The following is a 24,497-nucleotide window of genomic DNA, read 5'->3' on the forward strand; positions in this document are numbered from 1 at the left end:
TGTTGATTCTCCTTAAGATAAGTTTTTGCCTGTGAGAGCTGATTTTCAGGTTAGCATTGACCAGCATGAGTTCTCCTGATTTGAATCATCGGTTGAACCATCTGTAAAGACAGTGGCTGTGTGGAGACTCTGGAGAGCAGACGTGTCACAAATGTACCTAGAAGAATCATGAGAAGGACTAGAGGACACATTGGAACCATTGCCCATGATTTCCCAGGTCTAATCAAGAAAACAAGTCCAAGTGATGCCCTGTGATAACCAGTTTGCTTTTTGATTTTAGCTTAAATATATGTAATTTTACCTCACCTGTATTATAAATTCGGGCACAGCATGAAATGTTAGCAGTGGCACAGATTCCTCCCTAGTTGGCCAAAAGGAAATGTAAGGCTAGTATCCATATGTTATCCATTACGTGTGTTATGTATAAATCCTTGAGTTAGAAAATTTCAACTGTGTGTGCATGTGCGTGTGTGCCCAGGGCTTGAGCTGTTCCATTTACATCAACCAATGTGAAGAAACAAAATTTTGGTCACATCTTGAATTATCTAACTCTTATGTTGTCCTCAGGAGTCTTTCCCCAGAAATGATTTTACCCTTCAGAATCTTTGCAAGAAGATGCAGTCCACTGGGGTGCTGTACTCTTGGAATGGCTGAACTAATAGTCCTGTAGAACAATTAATTTTGGGTTGAGGCTGGCACCTTATTTTCACCTGGGAGAAAGAATCCAAGGGCAGTACAAGAGATGTGATCAATCTCAGTGGAGCTGTAGATATGTTGTTAATGTGGCAAATAGTTAAACCCTAAATATCACTATATCCTCTTTTCTGGCATGAGGATCTTTTTTTTACATTTATGCATTGTATGCAAAGATTATATTTTTGTTATATTATTTTTCAAATTGCACTAGCAATAGCTTGAGAGAACTTAATTACAGAATTAGGGTAATGACTGTCTCCAGGGAAGGCTGGATTTAGACAAGGTATTCTTTAGTAATGGGATCACTATAGGCTACATCAGAAGTCATAACTCTGGGCTTAGGGGTGGTGGTTCACGCCTGTAATCCCAGTACTTTGGGAGGCTGAGGTGGGAGGATTGCTCAAGGCCAGGAGTTCAAGACCAGCCTGCGCAACATAGCAAGACCACCATCTCTACAAAAATAGAAAATAAAAAAATTAGCTGGGCGTGGTGGCACACATCTGTAGTCCTAGCTACTCGGGAGGCTGGGTGGGAGTATCATTTAAGTCCAGAAGTTGGAGGTTACAGTGAACTATGATGACGCCAGTGCACGCTACCCCAGGGCCACAGAGTGAGACTGTCTTAAAAAAAAAAACAGAAAAAGAATTATTTAACTTCTTTTTTGGAGCCGAGTACTTGGTGAAGCTTTCTTCATAGAGCTGTTGCACCTGCAAGAGTCCTATGTGGCCAGTGTTACCTTGCAGGTTTCTTTCTCCTGGATCTTGCATGGCATATCTCACTGCAGGCATCAAGCCCAGGGACAAAGCCCCGCTAGTCCTAGCTCTCAGAGCCTTGGTTTTCTCCTAGGAATGCTGCTACCAAGATTAAAGGACATGCAAATAAGGTTCCAGCTATGTGCTCAGCAGGGGTGGCTGTGTGTCTCCTTGTAGTTTCCTCGTTTTGAGGGCCCCCGTGCACTTTGCGCGAAAGACTACGGCTTTCACCAGGTAGTCAACAGGGTTCAGACCCAAAAAGGTTTAAGAATCACAGCTCTAGCCCTTCCAAAACTGCTGTTGGATAAGGCCTCTGTTTTGTCTCGCATTCGAACCCCAGTACTCAGTGGGCGGACACCCATTTCCAAATCCTCCCGCCATTTCCACAGCAACAGGAAAGGGCCTCCTTGGGGGCGGGGCTGATATGGACCACGCCCACAACCCCGCCCATTTCCCCGCCCCGAAGACGAGGCAGACACCCCGGGCATGCTCAGTACTCACGCTGGGGGTTTGTGTTTGGGGCGGAAGTCGGACCAGAGAGCGCGTGTTTTTCCCAGGGTGCTCCGCGCTGCTGTCATGGCCGCCTCCCTGTGCTGGTATCCGCACATGGAGTTCTAAGGCTGTGGGTGTTATTTATGGTAACTGTTGCCACTAGACTTCGGCGTCTTTGGACTCTCCACTTTCCACTTTCTTTTGTTGACTTCTGTGTGACCCTCGTAGGAGCCTGTTTTGGCTGCAGCGCTGTCCGGGGAGATGTGGACCCCGGAGCTTGCACTTCTGAGGGGCTTCCCCACTGAGGCTGAGCGGCAGCAATGGAAGCAGGAGGGGGTCGCTGACTTAGGTGAGAGGCGCACCTGCCAGGGACTTAGGCCACCGTGGGAGCTCTGAGGAAAAGGGATGGCGGCGGCTGTATTTTCATCCCTCCTTTTTTTTCTTCCTTAACAAAATCTAGCTGATTTATTAAGACTTTAGATTGTTGAGCCCTTGATATGGTGGGCGTGTCCTCAGACCTTACCCAGAACTTTAGGTGTCTTTACCCAATGCTTCTCACTGCCCAGGTTTAGTAATAATAACAATGGCAATGTCAGTTACTTTTCTAAACCTTTGACATGTATTCAGTGATTTAATCTTTATAATCGGCAGGTAAGGTAGGTACTACTTTTAATCCCACTTTGCAGATGAAGACATCTGAGTACAGATTGGTTAAGTAATTTATTCAAGTTCACACAGCTGGTAAGCAGAAGAGCTGGAATAAGGCAGCAAAGATGTAATTCTTGTGAGCGGTGTGCATTTACTGGAGAGATAAACAGTTAAAAGTCACATCTACTAGTGGGATATAGGCACGTCTGGTTGTGGGATTTAGGCTGGATCTAGAAGAGTAATATGAGTATACAGAAAGTATATAAGTTTGTGTTTGTGGGTGGGTGGGTGTGTATGTGGGTGTGTGTACAGTAAGTTCTTCAGGAGGGAGGAAGTTTGAAGTCTGGTCGTCTGGAAAAGTTTCATGAAAGAAGTCAGGCTTGAGCTGAATTTTGATTAAAGGGTAAGACTGACAAGTGGAGTAGAGTTTAGCAGGAGAAATTAAAAGCGCAAAGGTGTTGAGGGCGGAATGTGCATGTGATATTTAGGCGAACAGTGAGTGAACCAGCATTCTTGGGTTGACTTTCCATGAGGGAGAATAGTGAGGGTAAGAGGAGCCAGGCTGTGAAAAGTCTTAGAATCTTGACTAAGGAAACTTTTCTGTTGTCAGTAGGAATCTTTGAATTTCCCTGCAAAAGGATAATAACACCTACTAATGAGGAATATTATTTTGAGGTCTGACTTCCACCTTGCTGCTCATTATCAGAATGGATGAGCTTCTAATTTCTGGAGAGATGATGTTTGTAGAATGATGGAGATTTGCTCAGTACCTAATGATTAATGTACAGCAAGTGTTATAAGTATATACGTTTTTTGTACACTAAAATGGTATATTTGCCTAATAGCATTATCTTTTACAGTATGGAAAAAATTGTTTCTTTTGGATTACTGCACTAATTTTTATATTACAGAGAGTGCATCTTTCCTGCAGCTGCTGCTAGAAGGAAAGTATAAAGCCATATTCTTAAATTCTGTGACTCAAAATATTTTTAATTCAACAATGATGGCTGAAGAAAAGATTGACAGCTACCTGGAGAAGCAGATAGTGACATTCCTGGATTACTCAGCAGATTTGGACAAAACAGAAAGGTAGAATTTTATTTGAAATTTTCATAGAGAAACAGACTCTGAATACATTTAATAGCACCATGATAGTGTAGGGCACTGATTTTAGCAGTTGTTGAGAAATCTGGCTTTACATTTACTCAGGACACACCATGTACCAGTAATCTATGTAAAAACTCTTGTCCAGAAGACCGTCCAGAGTGAAAATGTAAAGTGGTGAAGGATAAAAGAGTTTCATGTATGAGACCAGCACATAATTGAGTGTTAACTGCTAATGCCCTGATCCGAATGCTTAGGTCTGATAGGTTTTAGCCACAGGCAAGACTTCAGATCTTATTTCCTTTTAACTTGAAAACAGTTACTTCAGTCTTGTTATTTCTGGATTGCTAAGTGTTAACTTAGAACTATTTTTATTATGTTTTAGGTTGTTATCTCTCTAGAGCTCAGAGAACTGAATGTTTTTATTGTGGAACTCTTCTTCCATTAAAGTTTGTGTAATATTATAGGGTTAAGAGTAGTAGATGGTTACATAGCAATGAAACCTAAGCCTTTCAGTGGCTTATATTTTGCTGTCATGGGTTTGATACCTTTATCTTTCCTCTACTATCTGTGGCCACGATGTTAAGTTTTAATTATCTTATAAATGCATGCAATTTTATTTTACCTTTATTTCTAGGTAATGGCTTCGTGTACTCCTTCAACAAATAAACTACTGGGCTAGGTATTGAGATTGTGAAGTTGACTAAGGCATAACCCATATTGATAAGGAGGCTACAAAAGAATGCTACTATACGCTTTTTATTTTGTTTTTTAAATTAACATCCTTTAATTTTTCTGTTTTACCGGTAGTTTACATTTCTGAATTGTCAATCCTGATTCATATTTTTCTTTTTGACATGTGTGCACTATCATAGTAACTAGCCTTGTGGTGCACATTCACACAAATGCAATATTCACTGGTAGACCAGATTTCTAGCTTGTTAGAGAAAGCTGAAAAGAGACATTTCAGGCCAGGCATGGTGGCTCACACCTGTAATCCCAGCACTTTGGGAGGCCAAGGCAGGAGGATCACTTGAGGCCAGGAATTTACCAGCCCGGGCAACATAGCAAGACCCTACCTTTACAAAAAATAAGAAAAATTAGCTGAGTTTGGTGGTGTGCACCTGTAGGGCAGTTGTATTAAGGATTTAAGATTTTGCCGCATACCTGTTTTTCCCAAATTTCCTAACTTCTGATTACAAACAGGTTTTTTTGTGACTTTTTTTCTCTAGTGTTGCTTGTTCTTTGCTCTGTCCTCAGCTGCACTGCATCCAGAGTTTTGGCTACCATAGGCTTATATGCTTGTTTTTTTTTTGTAGAGACAGGGTCTTGCTGTGTTGCTCAGGCTGGTCTTGAACTCTCAGCCCCAGCCTCCCAAAATGATGGGATTACAGGAGTGATCCATTCCACCTGGTCTGGTTTTTTTTTTTGTTTTTTTTTTAAGGAAGGGTCTAGGGGCTATTGGAAGAAAAGGGTGGCTGCTTATTCTTTGTCTTCAGAATTAAACTCCAGGATTCCCTGTCTGTTATTTGCTAGAGTTGAATTCCTGCCTGTTTAGGTCTGAATCTAGAGGTTGGCAAACTATGGCTGGTAGGCCAAAGTGGCTAAGAATGGTTTTATCTTTTTTGGTTTTTGAGACAGGGTCTCGCTCTGTTGCCTGGGCTAGAGTGCAATGGTGTCATCATAGCTCACTGTAGCCTTAAACTTCTGGGCTCCAGTGATCCTCCTGCCTCACCCTCCCAAGTGGCTGGGACTGCAGGCATGTGCCACCACCCCTGGCTCATTTTGTTATTTTTTTAGAGATAGTGTCTTGCTATGTTGCCCAGGCTGGCCTGGAACTCCTAGCCTCTGAAGTGCTAGGATTACAGGCATAAGCCACCATGCCCAGCTGGTTTTTATATTTTTAAACTGTTGGAAACAAACACATGTGACATGCAAAGTGTAAGATATTTCATATCTGTGCCTTTAGAAAAAGTTTGCCTACCCCTGTCTTAAGTCAAAGGAGGGTTGAAAACAGAGATTTCGCTCAAATTTCTAGGGTTTTTTTTTGTTCTAGCAATTAGTGGTACAGGATCAGTAAAATGTTAGAAACAACTTTTTATTGTCAGTTTTCTTTTGTATAAAGTTAGTTTTCTATACATTTTCTGGCAATGTCAGACCATTAAATAGAATGCAAGAAAAAGTTACAAATGCTTGATCAGGACCTGAATCAGGAGAAATTTCTGTAATGATGGAAATGTTCTGTTTCTGCACCGTTCAGTGTGGTAGCCACTAGCCATATGTGGCGGTTGAGCACTCGAAATATGGACAATGTGGCTGAAGGACTGAATCTTAAATTTTATATAATTTTAATTAATTTAAATGTAACCATATGGCTTATGGTTATAATATTGGACATTGCAGACTTAAATTGTTTAAGTTGCAGAAATTTTTTTGATAATGCTCTAGAATAGTCTTAGTAAATGTTGGTTGATATATTTTTCTTAACAAAACTAATACAAAATAGTGTGTTTGAGATTATACCATGATAGTGGTTTGTATTTATTTCTCTAACCATTCTTATATGCAGAGAACAGCTGGTGTTCCTACTTGGCGTGAGCAGCTTGCAACTTTTTGTTCAGAGTAACTGGACGGGGCCTCTTGTTGATTTACACCCTCAGGATTTTTTGCCATCTGTTTTGTTCCAGCAATTCAGTGAGGTAGGTTTCTTGAAAATGTCGTGTATAATTAATGTTGTATTATTTATTCATTATGAACAGATCTTGATTAACTGGAGTTAGTAGTAGATAGGAAAGAAACATGACTTTGTGGCCTGCACAAAACTGCTAAGAATGCTTTTTCATTGATCAGGTTTTCAAATATTTCCAGAAGTTCAATTGTCAGTTTCAAACTACTCTTCAGATATTCTCCATTTTATGGAGATCTGTTAGCTCCTCTTTTTATTAAACCACAGACAGTTGCACCAGTCACCCGGTTGCTTTTAATCACCACAGTTACATAAGGATCTTTTCTGGCAAAGCAGCAAATCCAGAAATCTGTTTAATTTTATTGCAGACAAGTTTTGCTACTGTGCTTTAAAATGGCTCCCAGGGTGTTTCCTTTATATTACAAATACTTTCTTAAAGTGCCTGGCACAACAGAGGTGCTCCATGGTGATAACAATTATTATTCATATGTGAAGATAACATTATTGACTGGTGTAAATAGGTTGTGAATGGAATTTGAGTTCCTCTGGAATTTTTGAGCACATATTCATAGGGCTTGGTGAGTATGAGATGATCTACAAAAGCAGTATGATTGAAATCGAAGTAAGAACTTTGATTTATCCAGCTATCTTGGTGATCTTAAACATAGGTGTCCATTACTTAGCCTGGAAATGGGCCTCTTAGCATCCAAAGCTTATGTAGCTAAAAGCAACCTACCTATTTACTGTTACCTGGTTTCTCAGAATTAGAAGTAGCAAAGAACATGGAATAGAGTTACGAATGATTGGTGTTAGTAATGATGGGGTGGAAAGAGAAATACACAAGCAGGCATAATATGTAAGACACAATAATTAGCTCTGTACACATCAGCTTAGTGAGTCACTATAGATATTACAATAAAATACTTGAAATTCATAATGCTGACTCTAAGTCATTATTGAAAGGTTAAAAGATCTTGTCTATCTTATATCTAAGAAGAAAATATATAATCTACACTTTACAAGGATTTTCATCCAAAATGGGGGGAAAAAACCCAAAGATTATTGCACTTAAAAAGAAAAACTTCAGTTATCTAGAAATTTACTTATATGGAGCATTTATTTCCCTTTTTCATTGTGTATGAAACAGTTTCTGGTTTCTATGGCCCTGTAGTATAGGTTAGAAATCCACCTAACAGTCGTAGTCACATATATATATATATATGTATGTATATATACATACATATACATATATATATATGTATGTATATATTTGACATGGTCAAATATATGTATTTTACTGTTTACTGTTCGTTACCTGGTTTCTCAGGATTAGAAGTAGCAAATGAACATGGAATAGAGTTATGATAGATTGGTGTTAATAATGGTGGGATAGAAAGAGAAATATAAAAGCAGGTATAATGTGTAAAACACAATGATTAGCACTGTACACATCAGCTTAGTGAGTCACTTAGGGAGCACTGATGTGTGCTTTGGTATGTAATTCACACGTGTTCTATCAATTTGGCCCATACAGATTTGCGGTATTCTATAGATAAGAAGACTGAAGCTCAAAGTGGTGAAAGCGATTTGTCAGAGGTCTTATAGCTGTGGGATTGGAATCCACATTTTCTGATTGCAAATCTAGTACTCATCCCGCTTTATTAGTGTAGAAGCACCTGTAAATTCAGGTAACAATTCAAAGCAGTACAGAAATGGGTTTCATGAGAAGTTCAGACCATAAGAGATATTTACATTAACAAAGAGATTTGCGGAAACTGGATTTTGTCAAAGAAGACATTTTAGCTAGGAGTGGATCTTGAACTATTAATAGAACCTGCAGGGTTATTGGGAAATGGATAGGTAGGGCAGAGGAGGAAGTACATTCTAGGTGCAGTCGTATGAGTAGAAATTTAGAGAAGAGAGGAGCATGGTGTTTGTGGGAAGAGGATTCTTTGAGCTTGCTAGAGTACCAGTGGAAGATCAGACTTGATGGGGGGCAGGCCAAAATATAGGAAACTTGGATTGAGTGCTTGACTTTAACTTTTTTATTGGAACTATCTCAAACATTTGAAAGGGCATATGAAGCATGTACAGTTTAAATAGTAAATCTCCTTTGTACAAACAACCTAGCTTGAGTATGAAACGTAATGATATCCAGGTAGTGTATCATATTGTATCTCCTTGAAAAATTTTTGTTGTTCTATTAAATTACTTACTTTTTATATTTATGGGTTTAGTTTTAGAAGATAATGATCTGAAACTTGTGGTAGAACAGGTAACATATTTCTTGTCTCAAAGTGATTGGGATAAGGATTCTTTTTCTTAAAGGCGTGCCATGTGTCTTGTGCTTCACCAGTTAGGCCTGGACTTTAGGAAATAAGATTGTTATATCTATCTGAATTTAGAAGATGATTCAGTGAGGCTGCAGGTCCAGTTTGGGCGTGTTAGGCAACTTCTTCTCTTGAGTTCTCAAGTCAGTGTATTCACTGTGCATTTAGTACCTCTACTTGGGGTTCTCATGAGATACCTTATACTCGTCATGTCCAAGACTGAACTCATGATGAAGTTCTCCAAACCAGATCCTCTCCTCATGTCTGTATCTCAGTTACCCACACCAGCATGATGTAGTGCCAGTCAGAAGGCTTGACATCACCCTGGCCCTGTCCTTGAGGCCCTCCTAATGCTTAGATAGCCCTTGGCTTTGCTGAGGGTGGGGAAGGAAGAGGTAGAGAGATCTGTGGGGAGGCAGCATGGGGTGGTAGGAGGAACATTGGAACATTGATTTGGGAATTGGAAGAACCAGCCTTCACTTAACTTTTATGGATGTTTCCTCACTTCTAAAACTGAGGCAGTTGTAATGGCTTAAAAATGGTTCTTCTTATTGAAGTGTTTTTTTTTTTTTTTAATTCCTTCTACCCTTAATGGACATAATAGGAAACTCTTTATTTGGTGTTTGATGGTGGTAATTCCTGCTAAGTCTTTATTCCTCTATTCCACTCTTGAATGATGATGAAAGTAGGATAGAGGATGAACCCACAGCTGTTTCCTTCTTGCCTTTATTGAATACTTTAAACAATATTCAAACTATTCAGTATTCAAATATTCAGTATTCAAAATATTCAGTCTTGAGCCAGGCCCTGGCATTACTTGGATTATTTAGTTTAATTCCTACAAGAACTCTCTGAGGTATAGGTTCAGTTATTTCATTTTATAATTGATGAAACTGAGGCCTCATCAGCATTAAATTTCTAGGAAAAACACACGCTAAGAAGAAGTAGAGAAACACGGTCAGGTGTTACAATGTGTATGTGACTTTAGAGCCCGTGTTCCTAATTGTTAAGGATTCCTGCTGTCTAATTTGTAGTAGCTGTTAAAATTCTGCAGTCCAAATTTTAGAAACACAGATGCCTTGTCGGTTGTAGAAAAATATCTGTTCAGCAGAGGAGTGAGTTTTTCCAAGGCATCCTTTGAAAATTCTTTTTGTATCCTTCTGCTTGCTTTAGTCCATTGTTGTTTGCCTCTTCAGCATTTGATATGTAAGAACTTGTTGATTGCTTGGCTTGATAGGAATTGTGTCATGGAGACATGCTTTGTAATGACATTTGCCAGCTGGTGAAGCATAAGTGAAATGGAGGTGTTTAATGTAATACCAAATAAAGCATTTAATGTAAATAGTTTAACATGGGGACACTTTTTATCAAGGTGGTATTTTGTAGTAAGTAAATCTGTGATGCCATGAGGATTCTTCAGTGCTGGCACTTTCTTGAGTTCTCTGTCCCTCTAAAGTTTGAGCAGATGGGTAGGGATCTGTCAAGACAGGCTAGACTTGTAGATCTCTGAGGGCATTTGTAATGTTATAATTCTGTCCTGTACCAATTGCTGTGTAAGAGATTAATGCCTTTGTTTCAAAGCTGAATTAACTAGAAAATCTATGTATTATTGTAAGATATATAAAGGTTTATATTTTGTTAAATTATATCATCTTAGTTTATAAACTGTTTTTCAGGTCAGGGGACTGGATGCTGTTGTTCTGAGCCTGCTGTTTCTAGACGGTGAATCAATGTACAGCCTGACCTCAAAGCCTGTTCTGCTGTTACTAGCACGCATTATCCTGGTGAATGTGAGACATAAACTGACAGCTATTCAGGTGAGGCAAGGAAAGGATCCATGAAATTCATACCCAGATGTGACTTTTGTGCTCCTTAACACCAGACTATAGGTGTGATGCTGACAGTGTCTTGGTATATATTTTTTTTAAGTCTTCTAGGTATTTAATTTCAAAATCCGTTGAAAACAAGCAGAAACTTTTCTTCCCTGATAAGATTGATCTAGTATAAAATGGGATTATATTGAGTTTCTTCAGTAGGATTTTTGTATGTGTGTGTATGTGTATAACTATTAATTCTCAGAATCTTCAATGTAGATTTAAAAATATCCTTCATACTCTTGTATGAATTTCATATAAGGATAATGAGAATGACCAAAATGCTATGGATCATAATTATTGTTTTCTGGGTCACATCCTATGTTGTTTTGTTATTTGGGTTGGATTTAGTAGAGCATTTGTTAATATCTGTTAAATGGTTTATTTGTATTAACTAGTGAGGAGAAATACTCATACTCACAGAAAGCTAATATTGCAGTGGGAGGTGACCAAAACCACAAGAAAGAAAAGGTGAAGAAGTCTTTGAAGGTGCAGTGGAGGTTGTGAGCAGTGCAGTGTGCAGTTTCTGTTGCAGATACGCATCGCTGCTGCATTGTAGTAAGGAAGAATCCACAGACAATATGTAAACACGTGAGCAGGACTGTGTTCCAGTAAGGCTTTATTTATGGACACTGAAATTTAAATTTCATATGCTTTTCACATCTCATGAAATATTATTCTTGTTTTTTCTCAATGATTTAAAAATGTAAAAACGATTTTTAGTTCTTGGGCTGTATAAACACAAGCGGTGGGCTGGATTTGGCCCACAGACTGTAACTTGCTGAGTCCTGCTCTGATTGTTGCAAATTGGTTTGATGCAGACCCCATAGTGTCAGAAATAGTAAACCTAAATTTTGCATGCAATCTCCTAATTTTTAAGTGTTGGCTGAAGATTTTTAAGAAACCCAATATTTCTTTTCTTTTTCCCATTTTTTATTTGCATATATTCATGGGGTGCAGTGCAGTTTTGATATTGATATATTATGTTGTGATGAAGTCAGGGCTTTCAGGATATGCATCACTGAGAAGCCTAATATTTCCATAGATGTAATACAGACTTAGTCTATACTGCGTAAGGGCTTGCTTTCCTAGGCTTTTAAGTTTAGACACTAAATTTGTTTTAAAGAAGAGGAGAAGGGAAGTGATGCCTCCAACGGCAACTCTCACAAGAGCCAGCAGATTGGGAATCAGTTGTATTGAGTGTTTTTTTTTTTTTCTTCATGTCAGACGGATAATGTGCCAACGTTGTCATAACAAGGTTTGAGGGAGGTGAATCTCACACATGTGCTTGAAAACCCAATGCTTATTTACTACAAAGGATCTGTATAGAAGGGTTTTTAATAGATGGGTTTCAACATGTCTTACCAGATATGAAGCCTTATCTTTAATCTTTTAGTGACAGCGCTTGAATAAAAAATTTTTCCATGAGTTAATTTAAGTTAAATGGTCTTGTAGACTGACTATTCCTTTGCTCTAGAGAAAGTATCACCAAGGCATGAGGATGCCAAATGGCATAATTTTCTTTCTAATGAGACTATGGTCATTAATGAGTGAGACAGTTTTAAGTTGTTTGAAAACTTTCATCATAAAGTATGTTAAGCATCATTTGAAAAATAGTACAAGTACTATCAACAGCTTAGGAGAATCAGTGAGTATGTGGACTGCTGGTTGTGGATGTCATCCTTTTTTTTTTTCTTTGTTCTTTTTTGAGGCAGAGTCTTGCTCTGTCACCCAGGCTAAAGTGCAATGGCCTCATCATAGTTCACTGCAACCTCAAACACCTGGGCTCAAACGATCCTCCTGCCTCAGCCTCCCAAGTAGCTGGGAATACAGGCATGCACCATCATGCCTGGCTAATTCTTCTGTTTTTAGTAGAGAAAAGGGTCTTGCTCTTGTTTATGCTAGTCTTGAACTCCTGAGCTCAAGCGATCCTCCTGCCTCAGCCTCCCAGAGTGCTAGGATTACAGGCGTGAGCCACTGAGACCAGCCTGGATGTCATCCTTGTAGGGTTGGAGAGGCAGATTATCTTAATTTCTTGGCAAAAGTAAACAACTTTTGATTTCTGCTTAAAAATTTGTTTTTTGTAGTACATCACTATAGAAACATCAGTCTGTACTGCAATCTTGCCTTTCAGTTGAAACAGTATTCTATTATAGTTTTTGTCCTTTGGATTTTTACCATATCATTCTTTTAATGATGTTACTAAAAAATGGCTTCTTTGGCTTTTGTGGTGGCTCGTGCCTGTAATCCCAGCACTCGGGTTGGCCGAGGTGGGAGAATTGCTGAGGCCAGGAGTTTGAGGCTGTAGTGAGCTATGATCAAGCCGCTGCACTCCGGCCTGGGTGACTGAGTGAGATCTGTCTCTAAAAAAAAAAAAAAGAATGGCTTCTTTGATAAATGAAAATAAAATGATAAAGAAGCATCACTTACTTATCCAAGTTAATTTTAACCTTTTAAGTTAATTTCCAAGTAGCCTGATTCCTAAGAAATGTAACAAGCTGTTTATTACATTAATAATATTATTTTTGTGTAACTATAAAAGAAGGTGATTTTCCCTCACACCCTAATCTGTAAACAGGCTAGAATTAGTAATAGGTAGTAATATGTAAGTGTTGAGTTAAAAGAGTCTTGGCTTTGAAAACAGATCAGAATTTGTCTGGTTCAACCACTTAACAGCTGTGTGATCTTATGCTACTTAATGTCTCTGAATATCAGTTTTCATATTTATAAAACAACATAAGCTGGCAAACATTTATTGGGTGCCTCCTGAGTACACTGCCTCTCCCTGCCATCTAGGAAGTTCTTGACTAGTGTGACTTTTCAGTCAGACCATTCTGTAATAAGTGCCGTAATCAGGAGATAAGATCTAGAAACTGTTTAAAGCAAGGCTTCAGGTTTGCTTTTTTATTACTGCCTCAGATTTTCTGTTAAGCAATTCTTGGCAAATAGAAAAGTTCTGTTATATTTTCTAGCAGAACAATAGGCCATGCTTTCTATATTTGTTTCACAGTCTTTCTCCTCATATAAAGATTTTGGGTTAAGAGTTAATTTCTAGATCTAATTTTTAAGAGTTCAGCATCTTGTGTCGTGTTTTCTTAAAAATGGCAGCCTTTTTGCCTGGATGTATCTAAATTCCCCTGTCTAGAAAAGGAAAGAATTCACTGCCAAACCTGACTCACTTACTGCTGACAGCAGACCAGGGGCAGATAATTGAAATGTAGACTGACTTCATTGTTCATCATGATAGGAAAAGAATGAAAATGAGGCAACACCTCTGAGAATTCAATTAAAAATGATTTGAAATTTCCTTTCTGTTAGATAATTCTACCTTTCCTTACATGGACTGAGGAAACAGCATTGATAATTAGAAAAGATTTTGTCATAGTTCGTTTGTGGTTGCGTCATTGTTGTAGCAGTTGTGGTACGTAGCGGTTTAGAAGGAAACCCCTTAATTAATGAAGAAATTAAGTTCAAGTGAAAAAAAATGCTTTTGAGCTGGACGTGGTGGTGTGTGCCTATAGTCCCAGATACTTGGGAGGCTGAGGTTGGAGGATTGCTTGTGTCTAGGAGTTTGAGGCTATACCCTGTCTCTATAAAAAAAAATTGCTTTTTGGTAATTAAGCATGATTTATTATTAGTTGGTATTGCTATTAAAAAAAGGAAAATTCTTATACCTTCACATAATGTAATTCAAATAACATGCTTAAAATTAATGTAGATGATTTGGTACATGATCATATTTGGTACTATAATGAGCCTATCAAAAATACCTATTATAACTTTACACATACATACACAATGCACATACATAGAGGAAGTTCTGGAAGAATATAAACCTGTGTCATGGATTTTTCTGGGGTAGGAAGATGGCACTGGGGCAGTGGAAGAAAGATCTACACTCTTCACTGTAGATAGTTCTATATTGGTTTGTTGTGTCTTGTTTTTATTCTTTTTCTTCTTTTTTTTTTAAATAAGGATATTGATCAAATAAGAAAAATCATCATAGAATGAAAGAAAAAGCTACTATATGCTCTGTACATTAGTCAAGACAATATATAAAATGCAGTATCTATCCTCAGAAATAGATGATCCAGGTGGAGTTATGCACTTAAAAACAAGTGCTGTTCATGTGGTGCCAACTTCTAGGAACAGTGTAGAGGTTCAGAGAAGTGAGAGATCAATGTGTGCCACACTAGGAGGAGAAAACTTTAAGGAAGAGGTTTCATAAAGGTGTGGAAGGTATCACCCAGTTTTGGGGAATATCTGAATCTTACTATGTAGATTGTGCAAAATACATTACTTTGAGAATACAGAAATGAGTAAGACATGATTTCTCATCTTGTTGGATGGGTGACAGACAGCACTGAAACCTAGGGATGCATACACAAATATAGTGGAATGGGTTTGCAAAGGGAAGTGCTAATAATGTGCTGCAAGTTCAGGCAAAGGGAAAATTGCCCCAACAAGGGGTTCATGTACTTGGATTATGGCGGCTGTAGAGTGCCCCTGCAGAACAGGATGATTGCAACATACATTTTAAAAGAAGAAATGGTAAGTTTGAAATGGCATCAGGAAGCCCAAGTGGCTAAAAAAAAAAATACAGGCTTTGAGAGAATGGAGGTGAGGTGTTATTCTATGGAAGACATAGAAGGGGATGTTGGTCTTATGAAAAACAGCAGTGGATGGGTAAGCTTATTGAGGACTAAATTTAATTTCATGATTGTAAAAAAAAAGATTCTAGGAATTAATCTCAATTAATGTAAAAAAAAGTTTTCCTAAGTGTTCTGTTATTTTAGCTTACATGGTGCTTTTTTCCTAGAGCTTACCATGGTGGACTTTGAGATACGCGAATATTCACCAGCAATTGCTTGAGGAACGCTCACCTCAGCTTTTTGCCCTTGCTGAAAACTGTATTGATGAAGGTATGTAGCAGATTTTTGATATGGGCTTGTAGCTCCACTCTAATTTCTTGGCTGAGACATTTGTTTTTAGTTTATTATTTGACAGATAGTAGTGACTTTTTGTTTGAAGTTGTTTCTTTTGTTTTTCCCTGGGGATGTAAAATATCACAAATTATTTGGGTGTCAGATCATAGAGTTTCTTTTGAGTTTTAAAAAAGGCAAACACTTTCATATATATTACCTACTTATAATGGGTGATTTGCTCTATGTAGGTCACCTTGATTTTATCACAGATTGTTTAAAGGTATTTTAATATTTTCTGTTCTTTAAGAAGCCTCATTGGAAACAAACATAAACTCTCTATATTGTTATTATTATTTTTTAGAAAAGTCCTTAACTGACTTGAGTGAGAGTAAATTATGCTAAATTACACACAAAATAGGATATTATTTATCCTATATCCTATTGAGTGTGTTAAGGAAGCCTTCATTTTTTTAACATTTCATAGAAAATACATTTTGCTAAGGATGACAATGGGTAGGGAGGCTGTTTTACATTATTTTTTTTTTGTAATATATAATGTGCATACAGAAAAGTATATAAAACATAAATTAAAAATTTGCCAAATAATTATAAACCAAACACCCCTGTAAATGCCTCCTGCTACCTTTGTTGGAGATACTCTTCATGTATCGCAGGGAAACACTTTGAAAAAGGGGAGACTCTTAGGTGCCTGGACACTTGGTTTTCAGTATCCCTGGGCTCTTGAAACAACTTTTCTTGGCAAAAGTTGTCAAACAAAACAAAAACAAATTCTCTTGTGGTGAAAGAATACATAAACCCAAGTGAACTTGGCCCTGATAATGAGTTTCTGAGTTACCGAGATGGGATTTGACTTCAGCTGTGTCTGATTCCAAAGCCCCTACTCCTTTCACATTCCAAGAGTATGAAAGAAAGAGAGAGAGAGAGAGAGAGAGAGAGAGAGAGAGTGTGTGTAAGGGATGGGGGGGCGGGAGTGGTGGTTAGCATCACTCTGTGTGGAGAAGCAGTGATCTGTACTTGGTGGAGGTAGCACATTCATGAGGGCATAAAATAATGCTCATGTGTGCATGTGTGATTGCAAGAAGCTCTTGTACCTTTCTGGGGTCTGTTTCCTTCAAGGGTTTATCTATATAGTAAGAAGCTAGGCCAGAATATAGTGGTGAGGACTCTAGCTTATATAGTAATAAATATGACTAAGCTAGGTGATTGGTTGAAACTAATTTCTGAATTTTTATTTTATTCTGGGATAGGAATACATAAGCATGTGCTAATCTTAGATAAAATGAACATACATATGTAACTCAAAAAGTAAGGAAAGTATTATTCAATCAATATAGTAATTGATTCATTTATGTTGTTTGTACCAGGACTTAGTTTATATTCTTTCAAGATTTTAGATAACATAAGGCTATAGCACAAGCAAGGGCATGTTAGACCACCTGAACTTAATTAAACATTGTAAATCATCCCTTGGTATCTATGGGGGATTGGTTTCAGGACCCCTTATACCTCTACTCCACTCATCCTTCTGCCCCTGCAAATAACAAAATTTTACATAGAATGGTGTAGCATTTGTGTATAACCTATGTACATCCTCCCATATATATCACATAATCTTTAGATTACCTATAATATCTAATACAATGTAAATAGTTGTTAAATTGTATTGTTTGTATTATTTTTTATTGGTTTTTTTTTTTTTTTGATTGGAGTCTTGCTCTGGCACCTGGGCTAGAGTGCCATGGCATCAGGCTAGCTTATAGCAACCTCAAACTCCTGGGCTCAAGTGATTCTCCTGCCTCAGCCTCCCAAGTAGCTGGTGCATGCCTCCATGCCTGGCTAATTTTTCTATTTTTAGTAGAGATGGGGTCTTGCTCTTGCTCAGGCTGATCTTGAACTCCTGAGCTCAAGCAATCCTCCCACCTTGGCCTCCCAGAGTGCTAGGATTGTAGGTGTGAGCCACTGCGCCCAGCCATGTATTGTTATTTTTAAATTATTTTTATCTCTTGAATATTTTTGATCCATGGTTGATTGAATCTGTGGATGCGGAGGCTGTGGTTATGGAGGGCCAACTGTATGTTAAAAAAACATTTATTCTGTCCTGAGACTTATACCTTACTTGAGATAGCAGATTAGTCATTTTATTAAATGGAAGGAGTCTGCTTTTCTGTCCAGTGATATTTCTTAAGTAACAACTGAAAAACAGTTTATCTTTTTCCTGCAAAAAGTGTTGGATTTAATGCTTTTAGATTGCAAAAGACTTATGAGCAAATTTAACCTACCAAACCACGTATGTTTTCACTAAGGCACTGAGCACTCTAGGTTGTCAGCTCCTTGAAGGCTGAGTTATTTTACTTATTTCTGTTTAGCATAGTGCCTAGAAAATAGTAAATATTTAGTACACATTTGTTGAAAATAACATGTAACATTTATTGAGCCCTTACCATTTGCAATTTTTAGGGGAGAAATTGTAGAAGTCCGTATAAGGAAGCAGTGTTGGTGTCTGGGAATATTTGCCCTCCATCTTAATAGCAATTTTTATCTGAGTTAACTTCTGAACAAAGGTTTTTCAAAAGTGATATATTACAGAAGTTATGAGAAAGTTGATCCTATACAGGTTTTATGTGAGACTTTGAATCTTCTCATAATACTGTTGCTTAGGTGTAGAGTTTTCTTCAAAATGAAATATGACATGGGACTTGGAGAAAATTAAGACCTGCTGCTCCATTTAGCAGACACATTGTTGTCCTCTTTCTACTTTTAGTAACATGAAAACTGTGTAGACTAAATCTTACCCCTTTTGTGCCATCACATACTTTTGAAATGAAGTAAAATATGCACTATAAACCAATTTTGTACAACAGAGAAGGAATAGTGGGGATAAGCTTCTAGTTCATGAAATTAGGTTAAAGTTTTGAAATCCAGGGATGAGTTGCATGTCATTGATAGTGATGTGAAGCAGTGTTGATTTTACTAGAGGACAATGAAAGCATTTGGAAGAAGATGGCATCAGGATTCAGCCACTATTTCATTTTACAAAAGGGTAGTTACATTATACTTTGTAGGATATTATACAATTACCTATGCTTCATTATACTTTTATGGAAAATCGATAAATGAACAAAAAGCAAGATGTCATTGGGAGGTTTGCTTATTTGTTTTTAGGAAATCAAGTCTGATGCAAGTGCTATAGGGAAAATACATTTCTTCTTTTTATTTCATATTATTCCATATTATATAAATCTGCATTTTATGGCCACATCTTTACCACATCTTAGTGATTAGTCTTCATAATGATAGCCCTTAATCATCAAGAAGAAAAAATACATATCTTTTTAAAAGGCAGGAACCATACGGTATGTTTTAGAGAGAATTTTATTCTAAGAGTTAAAATTATGTTCCAAAACAGAAAAGGTTAACTAAGATATCTGGAAAATATGACTCTAAGTGACTCATTTCCCAAGTGGTCTCTGTTCTTTTCTGCAATGTATTTCAGCGTATCATTTGCTTTGCCTTGGGATTAAGTATTTTTTATGTTGCTGTTCTAGGCTAATCAATGACATTTTTCATTTTATCTAGTCATAAATTGGTCCATTTTGGCTCTGTCTAAATAGGTCTGCAGATAGTATTAAGCTATAACATTTCATGAACAATTTTATTTAAAAAATGTTTTGTTCTGGGATTTGACCCAAATTTTGACCAGTCAGTTGTAACTGAAATACTGTTCAATGTCCAGAGAAGGATATTATGTTTGAAATGTTGCCCTTGAAAAGATCATCAAAAAGTTGGCAAGATGTTTTTCATTCCGTGAAATATAAGCAAAGGGTTTTGTGAACAACTGTGATCTTTAGATTTTTGTCCAGGAATGTTACATCAGTACAATATTGTGGAATGGTGCCTATCAGAATGTCAGCATAACTTTGCTTGGCTGATCACATCTATGAAATGAGTAGGTCAGAATCTTGAAAAATATATCCCTCAGCATGATCTAAGACATTCTTTTGGCTGTCACACTAAATGACACCATGATTCTCTAAAGACTACTTCAGGGCGCACAACAATTTATTGTGGGATCTGATACTGAAAACATGTTGCATGTAGTGCATGAGATGTAATATTGCAGTCTAGCTATATGAAGATGAGTTTATGGAACCACTGTCTAAAAGAAAACAGATTACAATGCTTTGTCATTGAGTTCTGCTGTGACATCTACAGGCAGCTCTGTGACTCTGGGGTTTGGTTGTTTCTACATCAGAAGAATTGTTCAATACATTAATTTCTTGGTGACTGATGTATACATTGATTTTTTTTTCCCATAAATTTGATATTTTGGAATGAATGTTATTAAGTGGACTAAATATCATTATCTATAATTACAATAATCCATAGGGATTTCATTTTAACATAGCATTAAAATATTTTCACAAGAAGGCATTTTAAACATACTGGTTGACATTTTGATCCAGAGCTCAAGAATATCCATTTCCATGGAGAATCTACTGACTTATTAAAATAATACATATATGTCTGTTGGGTCAACATATTCCTCTTTTTATTTAAACCTTCAGTCATCCAAAGCTCAGAAAGTTGTGTTTGTAGCTGACTCATTGTTTTTCATCATTCTACATTTCTAGCTAGTTCTTAAATCTTATCAGTTCTTCCCTAAGGGTTCCATATCTATCCCTTTTTTTCCACTTCTACAACTGTTATCCTAGTCGAAATCTTTAGTTTGGAAAGGCCCTTTAGAGATTGTCTTGTCAAGTTAACTCATTTTACAAAGGATTGAGACTCAGAGAAGTTGCCAAAGAATCAGTACTATGATCTGGAGTTTCTGACTCAAAGTACTGTTCACTTTTCTTTCTCTTACTTTCTCCAAGCTGGTCAGTAGAGCAGAATTCTAGTAACTAATAATGATAATGCAGCTAACATTTCTATAGTGTGCACTCTGTATCAAACACTGTTTGAAGTCTTTAAGTATATTAACTAGCTTATTCCTCACAACTCTGTGAGATAAAACTGAAGATAATATAGTAGTGCATATAGTGTGCTTTTTTAAAAACAGCTTTTTTAAAAGTTTAATTGACCTACAATAGATCTCATATTTACAGTGTACAATTGATAACATTTTACATATGTGTCCACCTGTGAAAGTATCATAATCAAGACAATTAACAGGACATAGCATCTTAAAATCTGGCTTTTAGTTCCTACTCTTGTTACTGATTCCCTGTGTGACCTTGAGCAGCTCATTTGACTTCCAAACCAATGTTTCCTTCCTTGTAAAATGATCTTTGAATTCTTTCCAGGTGTAAAATAATGCACTGTTTTGCAGTCTAACTTCTTACTCATCCTGATACTGGCTTCTTAGAAGCTTGTGTCTAAAAAAGTTATCTCCTTTTTTCTTGGACACTTTCAGAGATTACTTTGAGAAGAAGCTCATTCTGTTGTTAGGATTCATAATTGCTACAAAGTGCTTCTTTTTATTAATTAAAAAAGTCTTTTATTCTGTCACAACCATTCTTTCTACTAACTAGAGCTACGCTGCCCAATATAGTAGCCACTGGCCACATATGGCTATTTAAACTTAAATAAGTAAAATAAATGAAATCATTAAAAAAATTCAGTTCCTCAGTTTCAGTAGCCACATTTCAAATGCTCGGAAGCCACATATGGCTAGTGGCTGTCATTTTGGACCGTGCGTCTATTGACTACTCAACATCATCAGGGAGAGTTGTTTTGGATAGTACTGCTGTTGGGCAGTAGGGAATGACAAGATAGGTCTGTCCTTCCTTCTGTGTGGCCAGCCCCCCAGTTACTTAAGGTTATTGTCATCACTTTATGTCTGAAGGTTGCAATTCACATGTTGGCTCTTTCTTGGCTTTTGTTCTCCCTGTACATCAGTACTGGATTTATTTTTCTATTGATAAATACCAATTTCATGTTATCTTTTTTTAATAAGGAAAATCTTTAGTCTCACTTTTATCTTTGGCCTTCTATCTCCTGCTCAAGTTGATATTTAATTTAAAAAAATATTTTTTAATGCTTTCAGTGTTCCATACACTGTGCTAAGTGTTGTGAATATCAGTGAACTCAGTGAGATAGGGGCCAAAATACAGGCAGGAAAAACAGAGCATAAAGAGTAAGGAATGAAGGAGAAAATGTGATTGGTCAGAACCTGAGAGGTCAGAGAAGGCTTCACAAAGTGGCTGAGTCTTTCACTGAATCGTGAAGAGTTGTAGGAATTTTTTTAGGTAGAGATGTTGGAAAGGGCATGTAATATGCACAAAGAGAGTCACATAGACTTGGAACATCTTTGTACGGTTGGGAATTCCAGCAGTTTGGAATGGCTGGAGCAGAGTGTGAGGGGATGTGTGTCAGGTGATGAGGTTGAACAGGTAAGTAGGAGCTAGATCACTAGGACATTAGATTTCCGTCTTATTGGTGATAGCCATCAAAGGATTTTTGAATATTTGCTGACTCCGAAGATATTTTTTGAACACCAACTATGGTAGGTGCTAGGTGTACAGCAGTGGATGAGACACATGTGGACCCCTCGGTTTAGAATTTCGATGTAAGGTTTTGGCCAAATTCTACCCACCTTTGAAGGCTCTACCCTTCTGACAAGGTTTATTCAACTGTCCAGGTCTTATGGATTTGCCCCTTTGGTACTTATTTAGAATAAAATTATCTTTGTATTGAATGATGGCGTGTCTTCTCTTCCAAGCTACCCAGCTCTTCCTCCCCTCACCTCATTTTTAGGAGAGAGCAAGACTTAAACCTTGCTGTAGGATCTAGCACAATTCTAAGAATATGTAATAACTCAAAAGATAGTGATTAAAAGTTATAGGATGGAAGAGAGGGAAATAGTTGGAAAGAGAGAGAGGCAGGAGAAGGATGGAAAAATCAGAGGGAGCAGCAGTGGGAAATGAAGCTTGAGAAGTATAGAGGTTGAGGGAAGAGGATTTTTGAGGGGAAATGAGTTGGAGTTGGCAGGCACTTTCCTGTTTAGACAGGATTGGCTGCGTGCCTCCCAGGTTTTAATGGCTTATAAAGGATACCCTTCAACCAATTACTGAGGATTTTATAAAGCCTCCATTTGATTGGCATTTTACTTAAGCAACCCAGGTTGCTTTTGGCCCTGAAAGTGCAGTCTTTCCATTAATCTTAATTACTTACTTAGTGATTTCATAATTGAGTCATTTCATTTACTTTTTTCCCCGTAGAATTCTTTTGTAAGGAAGGGCTCATCCTCATCAGGGCTATTTGCTAATCCCACAGTATAGCTCATGCAGGAAAGGCAAACTGTGTTCTTAATTATTTTTCTTTAATTGCCAGTAGTTGGGGAGCTTTTTTTTTTTTTTTTTTTTCATAATTTGAAACACTCACAATCTTCTAGAAAAGTTGTAATAACAGTACAAAGAACTTTGTCCCCTCGAACTATTTAAGAATAATTGGTGACATGACACACCATCACCCATGCATACTTTAGTGTGTTTTTCCTACAAAGGCATTTTCCTATACAATCATAATACGACCACCAAAAGCAGGAAATTAACATTGATTCATTACTAATATTTAATTACAACCTTTCAGGATTTGTCCCCAAAATGTCCTTGATAGCAAAATGATCCAGATCGTAATTGTATTGTATTCAGTCGTCATATCCCTTTAGTCTCTTTCAATCACAGAAGTCATGCTGTGTTATTCTCACTGCATCCTATCAGATGGCACACAACTTCGCTTTGTTCCATTACCAATGATGTTAACTTCGGTCACTTGATTAACGTGGTGTCTGTCAGTCTTCTTTACTGTACAGTTATCCATTTTTTCTTTATAATTCATGTTTTGTGGTGATGTACTTAGAGGCCAATCATAAGAGTGTCCTATTCCTCACCAAACTTTGGATTTATTCACTTATGTATTGATATTAGTATGGACTCATGGATTCCTAACTTATTCAATGGATTACAGTCTGTTACTACCACTCTTCCGATGCTCAGGTTATTCCAGCTTTGGCCTGGGAGCTTGTTCAAAATGGCTGGTGTGTCCTCTTGACATGGTTTTGAAAACTTTTTTTTGTTTTTTGTTTTTTGAGACAGAGTCTTGCTCTGTCACCCTGGCTAGAGTGCAGTGGCATCATCATAGCTCACAGCAATCTCAAACTCCTGGGCTCAAGCAATCCTCCTGCCTCAGCCTCCTGCCTCCTGAGTAGCTGGGACTATAGGTGCACACAACCACACCTGGCTAATTTTTCTGTTTTTTGTAGAGATGAGGGTCTCATTCTTGCTAAGGTTGGTCTTGAACTCTTGACTTCAAGTCAACTCCGAACCTCAAGTGATCCTCCCACCTTGGCCTCCCAGAGTGCTAGGATTACAGGCATGAGCCACCGTGCCTGGCCTGTATTTGAACATGTCTTTATTTTCTGACACAAGAAAATGTTTTAGCCTCATATTGCATTTTCTTGTTCCAGCCCTGGAATCAGTAATTTCTCCAGTGAACTCTGGTTCCTTTTAAATCCTTTCAACACACATAGCTAGAAAGTGTATGTATGTGTATACAGACATACATACATATACATGCACCTCTATATCTATTTCTGTATTTATATATTAAAAACCATGAATTTACACCATTATCTCCAATTCCAACCAACATCACAGGGTTTATTCTAGTCTTCCCTATTCCATATATTTTTTTCCTATTCCATATTTATAACTCCCTTCTCTGACGATGAGAAGGCTCTAGCTTCAGCCACATAGCCACCCACCTGGCCTTGGCCTCACAGACTACACAGACTAGTCCCTGACTTGGCTCTGCTGAACACACCATTGGGACCCCAGCCAGTGTATTTGTCTAGTCTCTGGCTGATCCCCAGCCCCAGCAGACTCTCTGGTTGCACCCTGGACTTCACAGCATATTGAGTGAGTCTCTGGTGAAGGCACCAGTCCTGGTTTTGGCAAATGCATAACTTG

At 37.7% G+C, this 24,497-nt stretch overlaps 1 protein-coding gene and 1 non-coding gene across 3 annotated transcripts in view; one reads left to right on the top strand and one right to left on the bottom strand.

Moving 5' to 3' along the window:
* Positions 1-1,942: 1,942 nt before the first annotated feature.
* TTC27 (tetratricopeptide repeat domain 27) overlaps positions 1,943-24,497 on the top strand; it is a 139,564-nt gene continuing 117,009 nt past the window's right edge. Inside the window, exons 1-5 of one of the 2 annotated variants that reach the window (XM_045549351.1) lie at positions 1,943-2,289; positions 3,500-3,677; positions 6,262-6,391; positions 10,385-10,525; positions 15,402-15,504. In XM_045549351.1, the coding sequence (XP_045405307.1) occupies positions 2,202-2,289; positions 3,500-3,677; positions 6,262-6,391; positions 10,385-10,525; positions 15,402-15,504 (640 nt within the window). In that variant the 5' untranslated portion in view covers positions 1,943-2,201. The remainder of the gene's footprint in view (positions 2,290-3,499; positions 3,678-6,261; positions 6,392-10,384; positions 10,526-15,401; positions 15,505-24,497) is intronic. The other variant, XM_045549352.1, reaches the window with a different exon arrangement.
* On the bottom strand, positions 11,804-11,903 carry LOC123637664. The gene has a single exon (XR_006735012.1). It is a non-coding gene; the product is annotated as a small nucleolar RNA U13 (small nucleolar RNA).

The sequence above is a fragment of the Lemur catta genome, chromosome 4, assembly GCF_020740605.2.
Source record: "Lemur catta isolate mLemCat1 chromosome 4, mLemCat1.pri, whole genome shotgun sequence".
Lineage (NCBI taxonomy): Eukaryota > Metazoa > Chordata > Mammalia > Primates > Lemuridae > Lemur > Lemur catta.